General features: G+C 43.7%; 1 protein-coding gene across 5 annotated transcripts in view; it reads right to left on the bottom strand.

Annotated features, from left to right (window-relative positions):
• The window catches only part of MATN2 (matrilin 2), a 172,319-nt gene that overhangs the window by 5,151 nt on the left and 152,885 nt on the right, over positions 1 to 14,283 (bottom strand). For all 5 annotated transcript variants that reach the window (XM_055286856.2, XM_055286858.2, XM_055286860.2 and 2 more), the window contains 4 exons: positions 13,215 to 13,337; positions 9,956 to 10,078; positions 3,493 to 3,906; positions 408 to 560 (listed from right to left, as the gene is read on the bottom strand). In XM_055286856.2, the coding sequence (XP_055142831.1) occupies positions 408 to 560; positions 3,493 to 3,906; positions 9,956 to 10,078; positions 13,215 to 13,337 (813 nt within the window). The remainder of the gene's footprint in view (positions 1 to 407; positions 561 to 3,492; positions 3,907 to 9,955; positions 10,079 to 13,214; positions 13,338 to 14,283) is intronic.

Genomic DNA, 14,283 nt, shown 5'->3' with positions numbered 1-14,283 from the left:
ACTGTTTCTAGGCATTGCTGGCCCTGCCCATGAAGGAGACACTTTTTTTGGTTGAGAATTTATCACTAAAGAGTTCGTGTTGGCTGGACATGGTGGCTCACGCCTGTAATCCCAGCACTTTTGGAGGCTGTGGTGGCTGGATCACTTGAGGTCAGGAGTTCGAGACCAGCCTGGCCAACATGGTGAAACCTCATCTCTACTAAAAATACAAAAATTAGCTGGGTGTGGTGGTGCTTCTCGGGAGGCTGAAGCATGAGAATCACTTGAACCCAGGAGGCAGAGGTTGTAGTGAGCTGACATTGTGCCACTGCACTCCAGCCTGGATGACAGAGTGAGACTCCATCTCAAAAAAAAAAAAGAGTTCATGCTGCCCTGTTTGCTAAGGTCTTCGGCATAACCTATAGTACCTTCACAGATGCCTTTCTTGAGTTTTTCACTTATCTCATCCATTGTGCTGAAGTCTTCAGCATAGAAGAGATGCTTGTTTGTGGGCTCAGAGGCAATCTCTTGTAGTTCCTCCTCAATGGCTTTTCCTACCCCAACAGCATACATAGTGATACCTAGGGTGCAGGAAAAATTAAGAGCAAGTTAGTTAGAGTTGTGTTCCCAGGGGCTGGAAGTTGTGTGTACTGCACCCAAAGCCAGTTAGATGTGAAGTGGTATGATTTGAAGGGTCCATGCCAACCTTCCTTTTTATTTTTCTACCATTTTTATTTTGGTCCTATGAGCGAAAGGGAGGGATCCAAGAGAGAAGTGAGGCATCTGGGAGACACTGGGGAGCTAAACTACTAACCTGTTGCTCAGCTCTGGGCTGGGCTGTTTAACAAATCTGCAACTTTCCCCTGAATTAGCTTTCTAGATTCATAGAAATGAGCACTATTTTATGGCTTGCTAAATGGGAATCTCTTCTGGAAGAATTCTAAGAATCAAGTCAATTTATGACCTAATAACCTAGTTTCTACTCAAAGCTACAGGATAGGAAACGTAAGTGACCTGAGGCCAAGTGAAGCTGCGTTTTGCCCACTTCTCTTAAGATGACACAACTGGCCGGGCGCGGTGGCTCACGCTTGTAATCCCAGCACTTTGGGAGGCCAAGGCGGGCGGATCACGAGGTCAGGAGATCGAGACCACGGTGAAACCCCGTCTCTACTAAAAAATACAAAAAATTAGCCGGGCGCGGTGGCGGGCGCCTGTAGTCCCAGCTACTCGGAGAGGCTGAGGCAGGAGAATGGCGTGAACCCGGGAGGCGGAGCTTGCAGTGAGCCGAGATTGCGCCACTGCACTCCAGCCTGGGCGACAGAGCGAGACTCCGTCTCAAAAAAAAAAAAAAAAAAGATGACACAACTTTGTGAGGAAGTGCTAAGCTGAAAAGGATAATCTGCAGACCACTGGAAACCCCCAAAGTCAGGAAAAAGAACAAACCCAAGATCAGCCTTAAGTTTCAACAGGGATATGCGTTTGCTTTAAAAGCTTTTCTTACATCAATCCTTAGACTCCCTTCCCCTATATACTCTTTATTTGAAAGTAAAACACAATAAGAATATGTTCTGCTGGAGTCCAAACATTTTTCAGCACTGATAACTTATTCTAGCTAATTAGACTAGATTCTTAAAAATGTACTTAAAAATGGCTCTTCAAGACAAGGGGCAAGAGTTATGATGCCTTGTTCTGAGTCTGTGTAAGGTCACTAACCAAGTTCAGCATATTTGTCCGGGAGCCCAGCGATTTTATGCACAACTTCCTAAAAAGGATAACTATTTTAAGATTCTGTTTGCTATACATAAGACTAGTTAAATTCATAAGAGGATGTCACCTCATATAAATCTTGTTGATTCAAGAATCAAACATCAGTTTCTGCTACCACCTGTCTTTGTGTGATGTGTAGAGACATTTGAGTGGAGCAAAGGGTAAGGTAGATTAGTCTCAGTAAGATTAAAGGGCTAACCACTGTCTCTGGAGACCAAGTTGCTTCCCCTAATTCTTTTTAAGAATGCAGACTAGGGGGCCTGTGAGTTTGACATGAGCTCTAGCAATCTAGGCTAGTGTGAACAGCCAGTTTTACAATCTACCCAGATAATTCAGGGCAGGACACTTTGTGGCTACCACTCTTGGGCTAGAAAAAGAGGAAGGTACGCAGTATCAATAAAATGACCTCCTTCACAAAGAGAGAGAGTGAATGTTGATGTGAACCAGCCTTTCTGTGAGGAGGAATGGAGTTCACCAATGGGACTGCCAGTACTCTCACTCCTTTCTTCATTCACTCAGCAAGTAGTTGTCACACATCTACTATGTGCCAGGCCTGATCTAGGCACTGGGTCCATAAAGTCTTAGATGAGGCCTTGATCTGTGCATACCTTATTTCCTCTTACAGGACTTGCTAAAGCAGTGTGTCCTCAACAAGTACTTTAAGAAGGCAGTTTTCAGCTGGGTGCAGTGGCTTATGCCTATAATCCTAGCACTTTGGGAGGCTGAGGTGGGCGGATCACGAGGTCAGGAGATCGAGACCATCCTGGCTAACACGGTGATACCCCGTCTCTACTAAAAATACAAAAAGTTAGCTGGGCATAGTGGCAGGCACCTGTAGTCCCCACTAAGGAGGCTGAGGCAGGAGAATAGCGTGAACCTGGAAGGTGGAGCTTGCAGTGAGCTGAGATCACGCCACTGCACTCCAGCCTAGGCGACAGAGCAAGACTCCGTCTCACAAAAAAAAAAAAAAAAAAAGCAGTTTTCACGCAAACTACTTCACAACCTCAAGTTTTCTTATCTCCCTCAAGGAATCTAGAAACTTCACCATAAACTGTCTCTACCAATTATCCTAGCTTTTGGGTTTCCTTTAGCCAAGGGTCATACTCCTCAAGCACGCTTCACATCTGTACAACTGAAGTAACCCTCAGGTCAGGAAAACCTCAGAGAAGAGGCTGCGCTTTACTGAGCAACAAGAGCTTAAAGTCATAATCTGTTCCATCATTTGATTTTCTGAAAAGCTAACTTTGCCTCCTGCAAACACAAGAGTATTTTCTACCCTAGGGGCTATTGCATTTTCAGAATGCTCACTTGAAGTATTGGTTAAAAACTACAAGAATAAATATACACAGTAAAAGTTCCCATCAGAAACAATTTAACAAGCTCTTCAGTTGATTCTAGAGCAAGCCGACCTTGCTATACACAATAGTTTCGGAACTATTGTATATATCTAGGCGATTCTTACACTGGAGATCACACACTGGCTAGTAAATCACAGTGAGAGGATACCCGCCTGTGGTCAGCTTAGCCTAACCTTCTAGTAGCCAGTCTCCTTCCTGAGCACTTTATTTAACTCCTGTGGGGTCCTGTTAAGGCCTCTAGGTGGCAGGGTAGTAAAGGTGTATAATGGCAGTTGCCAGGAGGCCTTTCTGTACACTAAAGAAGCGTACCCCTATGGCCAGCTGAGACCACTGAGTTTAAGAAACCTGAACCTTGAGTGGTGTAAACCGCACCTCCACCCCATATTACCATTGGCCTTGGCTTTACTGGCCCACTCGGAGACGTCATCCTGAGCCCGTCCGTCAGTGAACACGATGGCTGCTCTGGGCACCCTTGTGGAAAGGGGCCTGGCCCCTTCTCCTTGGGTAAAACTTCTCTCAAACATGTGTTTCAGGGCCAGCCCAGTCATAGAGCCCTTTCCCATGTATTTCATGTGGGCCACGGCTTTTTTCATGTCTTTGGCTGAGTTGAAGTTTCTCAGGGTAAACTCTGTGCGGACCTGTGTGGAATACTGGAGCAGCCCCACTCGAGCGGCTTTGGGGGAAATCGTCAAGGAATCTATAATTCCGGTGACAAACTGCTTCACGACCTCAAAATTCTCTTCTCCAAGACTCTTAGATCCATCGATCACAAAGACCAGGTCAATTGGGCCTTCAGTGCATTCTATAAGAACAAAAGGAAAGTTGACATAGTTGAATAAAAAATCATTTATGCCCAAGAGTAGAATAAAATGATGCTTCGATTGGAGGCATAACCACTTTGGGGAACCAGTTTTTGTTCTTTAGATAATACACAGGACAGATGAGTTGTTGGGAGGGCCACAAGCAACAATAATTTTCACATATACTTTTATGGTTGGCTTGTCATATTGATAAAAATAGTATTTTTCACAAGCGAAACGGCAGATGTACAATTGTCTGGGAACCCAAGTCTACATTGTACCCTGGAACACTGACAGGTCTGGGAGGAGCTGGGGGTAGAGTACACTGAAGGGTCTAACAATACCCAAAGACTCCTAGAACTTTACTCCAAGAGGGTGACATCACCCCAGTGCTGGCATTCTGACAGTCAATGGAGAAAGATTTCTTCAGCTCAGCCATCACCTCTGCCGGGAGCCTTCCTAGTAACTCCGCTTGTATTGCTTTCTATGTACCCCTAACACTACTAATTTATTCAACCAAAAATTTATTGAGGACCTGCTTTGTACAAGGCAGTGGGCATAGCAGGATTGCAATAGTGACTAAGACACAATTCCTAACACCAAGTTGCATACAATCTAATGTACTCTATATAGTGTTCCACATTGTACAATAATTATTTAATGATGTGTTTCCTCCCCCAGTCTGTGAGTTCCTCCTCAGCAGGGACTGTGTTTCATTCATTTTTGTGCCCCACCCCCCAATACTTGGCACAAAAATAGTGTTCAGTAAATGTGTGGTGACAGACTAAGTGAATGAGGTGATGTTCATTGGGTAGCACACCTGTAAGTACCCTACTGACCTATTACAGCTTACAAAATAATTAACCTTGGTGTGGTGGCTCATGCCTATACTCCCCAGCGCTTTGGGAGGCTGATGCAGGAGGATGGCTTGAGCACAGGAGTTCAAGAACACCCTGGGCAACAGAGTGACTGTCTCTCTTAAAAAAAGAAAAATTAGCTGGGCATGGTAGTGCATGCCTGTAGCCCTAGCTACTTGGGAGGCTGAGGCAGAAGGATTACCGGAGCCCAATTATAGGTTGCAGTGAGCTATGATTGTGCTGCTGCACTCGAGTCTGGGTGACAGAGCAAGACCCTGCATCTCTCTGTAAAAAAAACAAAATTAAAAAAAAAATTATCACCATAAATTCTTTACATGGAAGCTTTTCAGGCATTTTTTTTTTCTTTTTCTTTTTTTTCTTTTTTTTGAGATTGAGTCTTGCTCTGTCACCCAGGCTGGAGTGCAATGGTGTGATCTTGGCTCACTGCAACCTCCACTTCCTGGGTCCAAGTGATTCTCCTGCCTCAGCCTCCCAAGTAGCTGGGATTACAGGCACACGCTACCACACCTTGCTAGTTTTTTGTATTTTTAGTAGAGACAGGGTTTTGCCATGTTGGCTAGGCTGGTCTTGAACTCCTGACCTCAGGTGATTCACCTGCCTTGGCCTCCCAAAGTGCTGGGAGTACAGGCATGAGCCACTGCACCTGGTCTCAGGCAACTATTAATAGATGGTCAATAGTAAGCAGAAATAAAAGCTTTATGTGAAGCAATTTGGGTGTGGAGAGGCTTTTTGTTATTTAGGACTGCAAAAGAAAAATGGACAGATTCAAAATGGATTATCTCATTTCTTCTTTTTTGAGACAGAGTCTTGCTGTGTCGCCCAGGCTAGAGTACAATGGCACAATCTTGGCTTACTGCAACTTCTGCCTCCCGGGTTCAAGCGATTCTCCTGCCTCTGCCTCCCAAGTAGCTGGGATTACAGGCACATGCCACCATGCCTGGCTAATTTTTGTATTTTTAGTAGAGACGGGGTTTCACCATCTTGGCCAAGCTGATTTTGAACTCCTGACCTTGTGATCCACCTGCCTTGGCCTCCAAAGTGTTGGGATTACAGGCTTGAGCCACCGCGCTGGGCCAGATGATCTCATTTCAAACAATCCACAATCTGTGATAAACATTCTGTTTTATATATCAAGCAGCTGTCTAATCTTTCAAAGTGAGGCACAACAATATAAGCACATAGAGACACACACATGCAAAACCATTTCTATGCCTGGCCAGTATAACATGCTTAACATCATAGTGTGTGGTGTGTGTGTGTGTGTGTGTGTGTGTGCGCGCGTGTGCGCACACATGTTGGGGGATTGGGTTCTTCTGTTTCTCCATTAAGTGCTTTTCCTCATCACTCAACCTATTGATCTTTTATTAGTGAAAGAGGAAAAGGCCAACTCAAAGCTTCATTTACATTCATAGTCTGTTCCTGAGTGAACCAAAAAAAGACTCAGGCAGCATGCATGTGGCTCTTCAGCAGATTTCAGAAATACTGAAATAATTTTCCAGCAGTAAGTCTGTTTTCTCCTCCTTTCTGTACACATTTTTCTTACAGAACAAAACTAGCACTTGCAACCCCCACACACAGAATGGCATCCAGAAAGCTTCTCCAGGAAACACAAAACAAGGTAGAGTGTAAAAGCATCAGGGAGAGCAGGGCCCAGGTATTTGCTTTCAGACACAGGAAGGACAGCCCCACTTGTTAGCTATTATTTTGCCAGAGGGTAATTCCCACTTCTCTTGGGCATTTTCTTTTTGGTAGTTAAGTTGATAAGACTGGAATGGAGCTGTGACTTGCTTTCAGAACGTAATTTTCAGGAAGTTCTAGAACTTCAGGCATGGATAAGCCCTTTAAAGATCATCTACTCCAGCCCCGCTGTTGCTTACATCCTCTTTACAACATGCTCACCCAGTGACCATTCGACCTGGGCCTCAACGCCTCCTGATGAGGAATTTGTCACCTTACCACTAAAGCCCCATCTTTGGACATCTCTGCTGTTGATGATTACAATAGTGATCATTTTGTTTGTTTGTTGTTATTGTTGTTTGAGATGGCATCTCGCTGTCTCTCCCAGGCTGGAGTGCAGTGGCGCGATCTTGGCTCACTGCTGCCTCCGCCTCTTGGGTTCAAGTGATTCTCCTGCCTCAGCCTCCCAAGTAGCCAGAGCCACAGGCACACGCTACCATACCCAGCCACTTTTTGTATTTTTAGTAGAGACAGGGTTTCTCCATGTTGGCCAGGCTGGTCTTGAACTCCTGAGCTCAGGTGATCCGCCCACTTCGGCCTCTCAAGGTGCCGGGATTAAAGGCATGAGCCACCGCACCTGGCCTGTCTGTTGTTTTTTAAATTTAATTTAATTTAAAGTTCTAGGATACATCTGCAGGACATGCAGGTTTGTTACATAGGCAAACGTGTGCCATGGTGGTTTGCTGCACCTATCAGCCCATCACTTAGGTATTAAGCCCCACATGCATTATCTTTTTATCTTGATGTTCTCACTCCCCTGACTACCCCCAACAGGCCCCAGTGTGTGTTGTTCCCCTCTCTGTGTCCATGTGTTCTCATTGTTCAGCTCCCACTTATAACTGAGAACATGCAGTGTTTGGTTTTCTGTTTCTGTGTTAGTTTGCTGAGGATAATGGCTTCCAGTTCCATCCATGTCCCTGCAAAGGACATGACCTCATTTCTCTTTATGGCTGAATAGTATTCCATGGTGTATATATATCACATTTTCTTTATCCAGTCTATCATTGATGGGCATTTTGGGTTGATTCCATGTCTTTGCTATTGTGAATCGTAATAGTGATCATTTTTTGAGCACTTAGTGTGTGTGAGCACTGGGCTCAATACCTTTATTTATTTTTTATTAAAAAAATTTTTTTTGAGACAGGGTCTTGCTGTGTCACCCAGGCTAGAGTGAAGTGGCACAATCACAACTCACTGTAGCCTCAACCTCCTGCACTCAGGTGATCCTCCCACCTCAGCCTCCCTAGTAGGTGGGACCACAGGCTCGTACCACCACAACCAGCTAATTTTTCTAATTTTTATAGAAACAGGGTTTCACCATGTTGCCCAGGCTGGTCTTGAACTCCTGAGCTCAAGCAATCCTCCCACCACAGCTTCCCAAGGTGCTGGGATTACAGGTGTGAGCCACAACACCTGGCTGTTCAGCACCTTTGGATACACGATCTAATGTATTCCTTGTGATGGCTTTGTGAGTTATTATCCTCATTTTATAGATGGGGAAACTGGGACTCAGAGAGGTTATATAATTTGTTTTTTGTTTGTTTGTTTGAGACAGAGCCTTGCTCTGTCACCCTGGCTGGAGTGCAGTGGCATGATCTCGGCCCACTGCAACTTCCATCTCCTGGCCTCAGCCTCTCAAGTAGCTGGGATTATAGGTGCATGCCACCACACCCGGCTAATTTTTGTATTTTATTTATTTTATTTATTTATTTATTTTTTGAGATGGAGTCTTCCTCTGTTGCCCAGGCTGGAGAGCAGTGGAGCAATCTCAGCTCACTGCAACCTCTGCCTCCCAGGTTCAAGCAATTCTCCTGCCTCAGCCTCTTGAGTAGCTGGGATTATAGATTCGTGCCACCACGCCTTGCTAATTTTTATATTTTTAGTAGAGACAGAGTTTCGTCATGTTGGCCAGGCTGGTCTCGAACTCCTGGTCTCAGGTGATCTGCCTGTCTTGGCCTCCCGAAGTGCTGGGATTACAGGCATTAGCCACAGTGCCCGGCCGAGGTTAAATAATTTGACCAAGGTCACACAGGTAGTATGAATCAGGGTTCAAATCCAGATCTGTCTGAGCTGAAGCTTATGCTCTGAACTAATTAGGCATGGAGCTTCCCTGGTAGAAAGCTTCTTTGTCCTCGTGCTGAGCTGTAGCTTCTCCCAGTGTCCTTTCTTTCCAGGGTAGGGTGGGGCGGGGTGGGGGTATCATACAAATCATGAGTGAGATGACAGTCACATTGGTATTTGGTACCTCAAAATTTTTTTTCTACAAAGATCCCCAGTTTCCTAATTTTTTTCTGCTTAACATAATACTGAACTTCCTTACAAGATCATGATGCTTAATTCTTTCTAAATCGTGTTTATCTTATTTTTTTCCAAAAAATAATACATGCATTTGGAACAAAACTTAAATATTAGAAAAAGGGTGTGTGTATGTGTGTGTGTGTGTGTGTAGGGTATACACGTTAGATATGTATGTAATGGTATACACACATGTATAAAGACAGTATGTTAGAGTGCTTTACAAAATATATCGATGGTAACATACTATAAAAAACATTCAGCACCATGCTTTTTTCTCTTAAAATATCCTGGGGATACATCCAGAGCTGCTTGTTGTTTTAACAGCTGCATCATGTTTTATTACATAGATGTGCCTTAATTTATTCAGCCAGGCTCATGAGTGATCATTTAGCTTGTTTCCATTTTTTGCTGCTACAAATAGTGCTGTATAAAATATCCTTGTATACATGGCTTTATAAACATGCACATATCTGTAAGATAAGCTTCTAGAACTGGATTCATAACATTGCCAAATTGCCCTCTGAAAGGTTATACCAATTCAGACACCCACTGATCCATTTATAATTCCCTACTAAAATATACCTTTGCCAACATAAGGAATCAAACTTTTTGATCTTTGGTAACTAATAGGTTAAAAAAAGGTATCACAGCTTTACTCTCTTACTGTATATTTTCCTTTGTTTTTCTTTTATGGCTTTTAAATTTCATGTCATGTTTAGAAAGATCTTCTCTACTCTCATATTAAAAAATAATTCTCTCAAGACTCCTTTTGCTCTTTTTTTTTAATGTTTAAACCGTTGATCCATCTCTCTTTTCCTAAAGTACCATGCCCAGAACTAAATGTAATTCTCCAGCACAGAGCAGAGCACAGCTCTCTCCACCTCCCGCACGCAGACATTGCTGTTCAGCCTACGATCACCCTAGCCTCTTGGCTGATAATGAATTTACTGTCAATTAAAACTGAAAGTGTTTTCACAGGTGCTGCAGTTAAGCCCTCTCTTCCCCCATTCTGTATTTGTGCATATGCATTTATATTTATGGGAGAAGCAGAGGTGAGGGATTTGTTGCCTGAAAATACTCCAAAAAGCAGTTGCTCCAAAACAAAATTAAAGCAGAAAGCCAAGTTCAGATCACTTACTCTTGCACTGTCTTCCGTCCTCAGCTAGAACAAATCCCTCTGAGCATTTGCAGATGTAGGAATTCCCATCATTAACACAAATGTGTTCGCAGCCATGGTGGGTTGATTTGCAGACATCCTTCCCTGAGGAAAATATAGGGAGTTGAACAATCCCATCAGTGTAGAAATGAGGTGAATTGAATAGTCATGTGAGTAGAGATTGTGGAAGTAATCTCTTAAAGAAAATACACCTCTCTTCAAACCTCCTTCATAATGTCTTTTTTAGTCTCATACTCAGGATAGGGGAAAAAGCTCCTCTCAGAAAGCTCCAGCTCCCATGAGTCTGAATGGTAAGATGGGTGATTAGGTGTCCTTGATTTACTATCCTATTATTAGGTGTGCTTTAGCTTCTAATTTCTTTTGCCACAGACATCCCAAACACTCCAGTTCAGATTGTCTAATGAACATTTCTCGTGTGTGAGGTAATTTAAACTCTTCGAAGTACTAATAGCCCTTTAACCCTCACAACACCCTGGAGAGGAGGAAGAAAGACAGGGATAATTATTCTCAAGGTATAAATGAAGAATCAGATCCTCAGAGAGCTTGACTGCTGCCCACGGTCATCTGGCAGGTTGATGACACAGCTGTCTCCCGAGGGCTCCTCCATAGCATGAGCCTATGGCTCTTTCCTGTCATTAGCCCTGAAAAGGAGAGGCTTCACACAAAATTGGAATCAGTGAGAACACATCCCTCTAGGAAGCAGGAATGGTGAAATCTGATTTAGGATCAAATTCCAGAGGTAGAAGTTGTACCTTGTGTACGGTAGCTTAACTTACTGAGCAATAAATGTGTTGAATGAATAAACAGTGTGTGTGTGAGTATGCAGATGTTTGCAGAAAGAAAAGCATGAAGGCTGGGCATAGTGGTTCACACCTGTAATCCCAACACTTCGGGAGGCCGAGGCAGGCAGATCTCTTGAGCTCGAGTGTTCAAGACCAGCCTGGGCAACATGGTGAAACCATGTCTCTACAAAAAATACAAAAGTTAACCGGGCGTGGTGGTGCACACTTGTAGTCCCAGCTACTCAGGAGGCTGAGGTGGGAAGATTGCTTGAGCCCAGGAGGTGGAGGTTACAGTGAGCTAAGATAGTGCCACTGCACTCCAGCCTGGGTGACAGAGTGAGACCCTGTCTCAAAACAAAAACAAACAAAAAAGAAAAGCATGAACAAGCAGTGCAGACAGGCACAATGGGCAGAATTATAGACAAAATCTCCACAAGAGGGCCACTGCAGTGTGAAGCTGAACCTGCAGTCATGAGGGGAATCCCTGCAGAGTTAGGCCAGGGTACCACAGGCATCCTAGGCATCAGTCGTTCACACAGAACTTCTTGCTAAAGGTAGGAGTCCCTCTTCCTGGTGGAAGAAGCGAGGTATTGAGATCCCTCCAATCCAGCCTTGTTGGCTTGTGGAATATCCCCAGTTATCTCAAAGGAGTCTGTAGGGAAATTCCCAAAAATCAACCTCAAAAGCAACTGAACTTATTTTGACTTAATTGAAAAAGGGTCATTTTGCCCACTGGGGCAAAGTGTCACAAAAGCAAGTAGACTTTGTTAACCACCCCTCCCCCCAAAATAGGGAATTACCAGCTCAGAATCTCATGGTGGGGAAAAATACCTGCTCTGTACTCTCCTAATGCCCACCTCACTGAGCTCGTATGACATCCCTCTGTTCCTTTGGGTACTGTGAAGGTTAATTTGATGTGTCACTTTGGCTAGGCTATAGTGCCCAGTTGTTTGGTCAAACACCAGTCTAAATGATGCTGTGAGCTAATTTTTAGATGCAATTAACATTTAATCAGTAGACTTTGAGTGAAGCAGATCAGATCACCCTCTATAATGTAGATGGGCCTCATCCAATCACTTGAAGGCCTAAAGAGAAAAAGACCGAGGTCCTCAGAGGAAAAGAGAATTCTGTATCCAGACTGCCTTCAGACTTGGGCTGCAGCATCAGCTCTTGCCTAGCTCTCCAGGCTGCCCTACAGATTTAGAATTTGCCAGCCCCTGACAACTGTGTGAGCCAATCCCTTAAAATCAACCAATCTTTTCCTCTCTCACCATATATGTGTGTGTGTGTGTGTGTGTGTGTGTGTGTGTGTGTGTATGTCCATTTTTCCTGTGGAGATGATATATTAATAGAAGACAGAAACAGACCATAGTATACATATATATACACACACACACACACACACACATATATGTATATATATGTCTTCTATGATATATATAAATAGGAGATAGAACAGACCATAGAAGACACATATATATTATATATAGACATATATATATTATATATGTCTTCTATTATATTTATCTATAATAGAAGATGAAGATATACATAGAGAAGGTCTGTTTCTCTGGAGAACTCTGGTGAATACACCTTCTAATGAAACTCTCAGAGCCTGTTCTGGGTAACCTATAGAAGCAAATGATACAAATAGAAAAATAAAACCTACAGGAAATCCCTCTGATAGGGTTTGGCTGTGTCCCCACCCAAATGTCATCTTGAATTGTAGTTCCCACAATTGCCACGTGTTGTGAGGGGGACCTGGTGGGAGGTAATTGAATCATGGGGATGGGGCTTTCCTGTGCTATTCTGATTGTGAATAAGTCTTCACAAGATCTGATGGTTTTATAAAGGGGGTTTCCCTGCACAAGTTCTCTTCTCTTGTCTGCCACCATGTGAGACGTGTCCTTCACCTTCTGCCATGATTGTAAGGCCTCTCCAGCCAAGTGGAACTGTGAGTCCATCAAACCTCTTTCTTTTGTAAATTGCCCAGTCTCGGGTATGTCTTTATCAGCAGTGTGAAAATGGACGAATACACCCTTTCACCCTTTGCCCTTACTTTTAAGGTCTGCCAAGAGGAGAAAGCTCTGTAATTAACCTTCAATCCTTGTAGTGATTGCTGGCAGAGGTTCTAATTCAGTCCAGTGACTAGCACTGTGCGAGGTTCTGGGCACCCACACAGCTACTGTGGAAAGGGCTGACGGCTGGCAGAAAATGAAGAGAAGCAAAGAACCCAAAACTCAGGCCTTGACTGAGAAATTCCCGAAAAAGCAAGGGGCTACTGAACTGATCTCTAGCTAAACACTTTCAGAGCACCCAAGACAGGAACTGACACTTGTGACAGTGGTAATAAAGGAGGACTTTAAGGATTAAATGAACTTCTCTAACTGTCTGAGTCCACAGAGGGAAAAATTCTTCTCCACCTCGAGGCTACCTACTTCGGCAGCGTTTCCCATCCTCAGCGAGCCGGAATCCCTCCAAGCACTTGCACGTGTATGAGTCATCACTGTTCACACAAATGTGTTCACAGCCATGGTCTATAGCTTGGCAGACATCTTTCCCTGAAGACATGAGAGCAAGTTATAACAATTTCAACAACATACATTTCACATAGACTTCACCTTGGAGGACCCATCCACTGGAGTCAGCTACTGGATTCTACTGCCACCTGAGCTCAGTGGTCCATGGGGCAGGAAGATACAATTGAGAACAAAGTTTAGTGGCTCTAATTCGGGCTAACCCTTCAAACTGTTTCACTGTCTTCACCATCATCGTTCACCAGCACTACTTTAGTGTTAAAATGCAGCCCATCATCAGCTTTCTGTAGACATCGTTTCTTATATCCGAATGGAAACGTTGTTGATATGATTCCTTAGGAGATTAAACCTCAATTTAGATTAGCAGCACTGAAATCTAACTTTGGCTTTGTGTCTGACATAGCATATGACTTAGGAGAATCACTTAACTTCTTGGAGTCTTAGCTGTGCTGTCTAAAAAATGAGAAAGTAATTATTCCAGTTACCCATCTTTTCTTCCAAAAGTGTCAAAATGAGTTGCTCTTTATAAAGTGCTTTGAGATGTTGAGAAAAAGATAACTGATAGGGCTGGAAACCAGGGTCACACACTCCCCTTTGATTATTCAGAGATGTATCTTGAGATTTACACCAGCAATTCACTCTAAGGCTGCTTGTCCTGGGCTGGCTGGCTACAGCCCCATCTAAGAGGCTTTGCCTTCTGAAAGGCAAAACTGGCTGCATCACAAGGTGCCCTTTGGGAGGGATTTGTGCTACCAGAAATAACAACAACAACATTATTAGAGATAAATAAGCAGAGAGGCTTAGAGAAATTAGGCAACTTTCCCAGCTAGTAAATGGCAGAGACAGAAGTTGATTGAATCTTGGATTTCTGACTGTCCATCTTTCCACTAGAGTATACTGCCAAACCACTGTTTCTTGCCACAGAGCATATAAATGAAAAACTTAAGTAGTAGCTCTGGTGTTGACTTTT

The sequence above is a fragment of the Symphalangus syndactylus genome, chromosome 7 (genome assembly GCF_028878055.3).
Source record: "Symphalangus syndactylus isolate Jambi chromosome 7, NHGRI_mSymSyn1-v2.1_pri, whole genome shotgun sequence".
Taxonomy (NCBI): Eukaryota; Metazoa; Chordata; class Mammalia; order Primates; family Hylobatidae; genus Symphalangus; species Symphalangus syndactylus.
The sequence above is the reverse complement of the archived record's forward strand: the minus strand, read 5'-3'. Positions and strand labels throughout refer to the sequence as shown.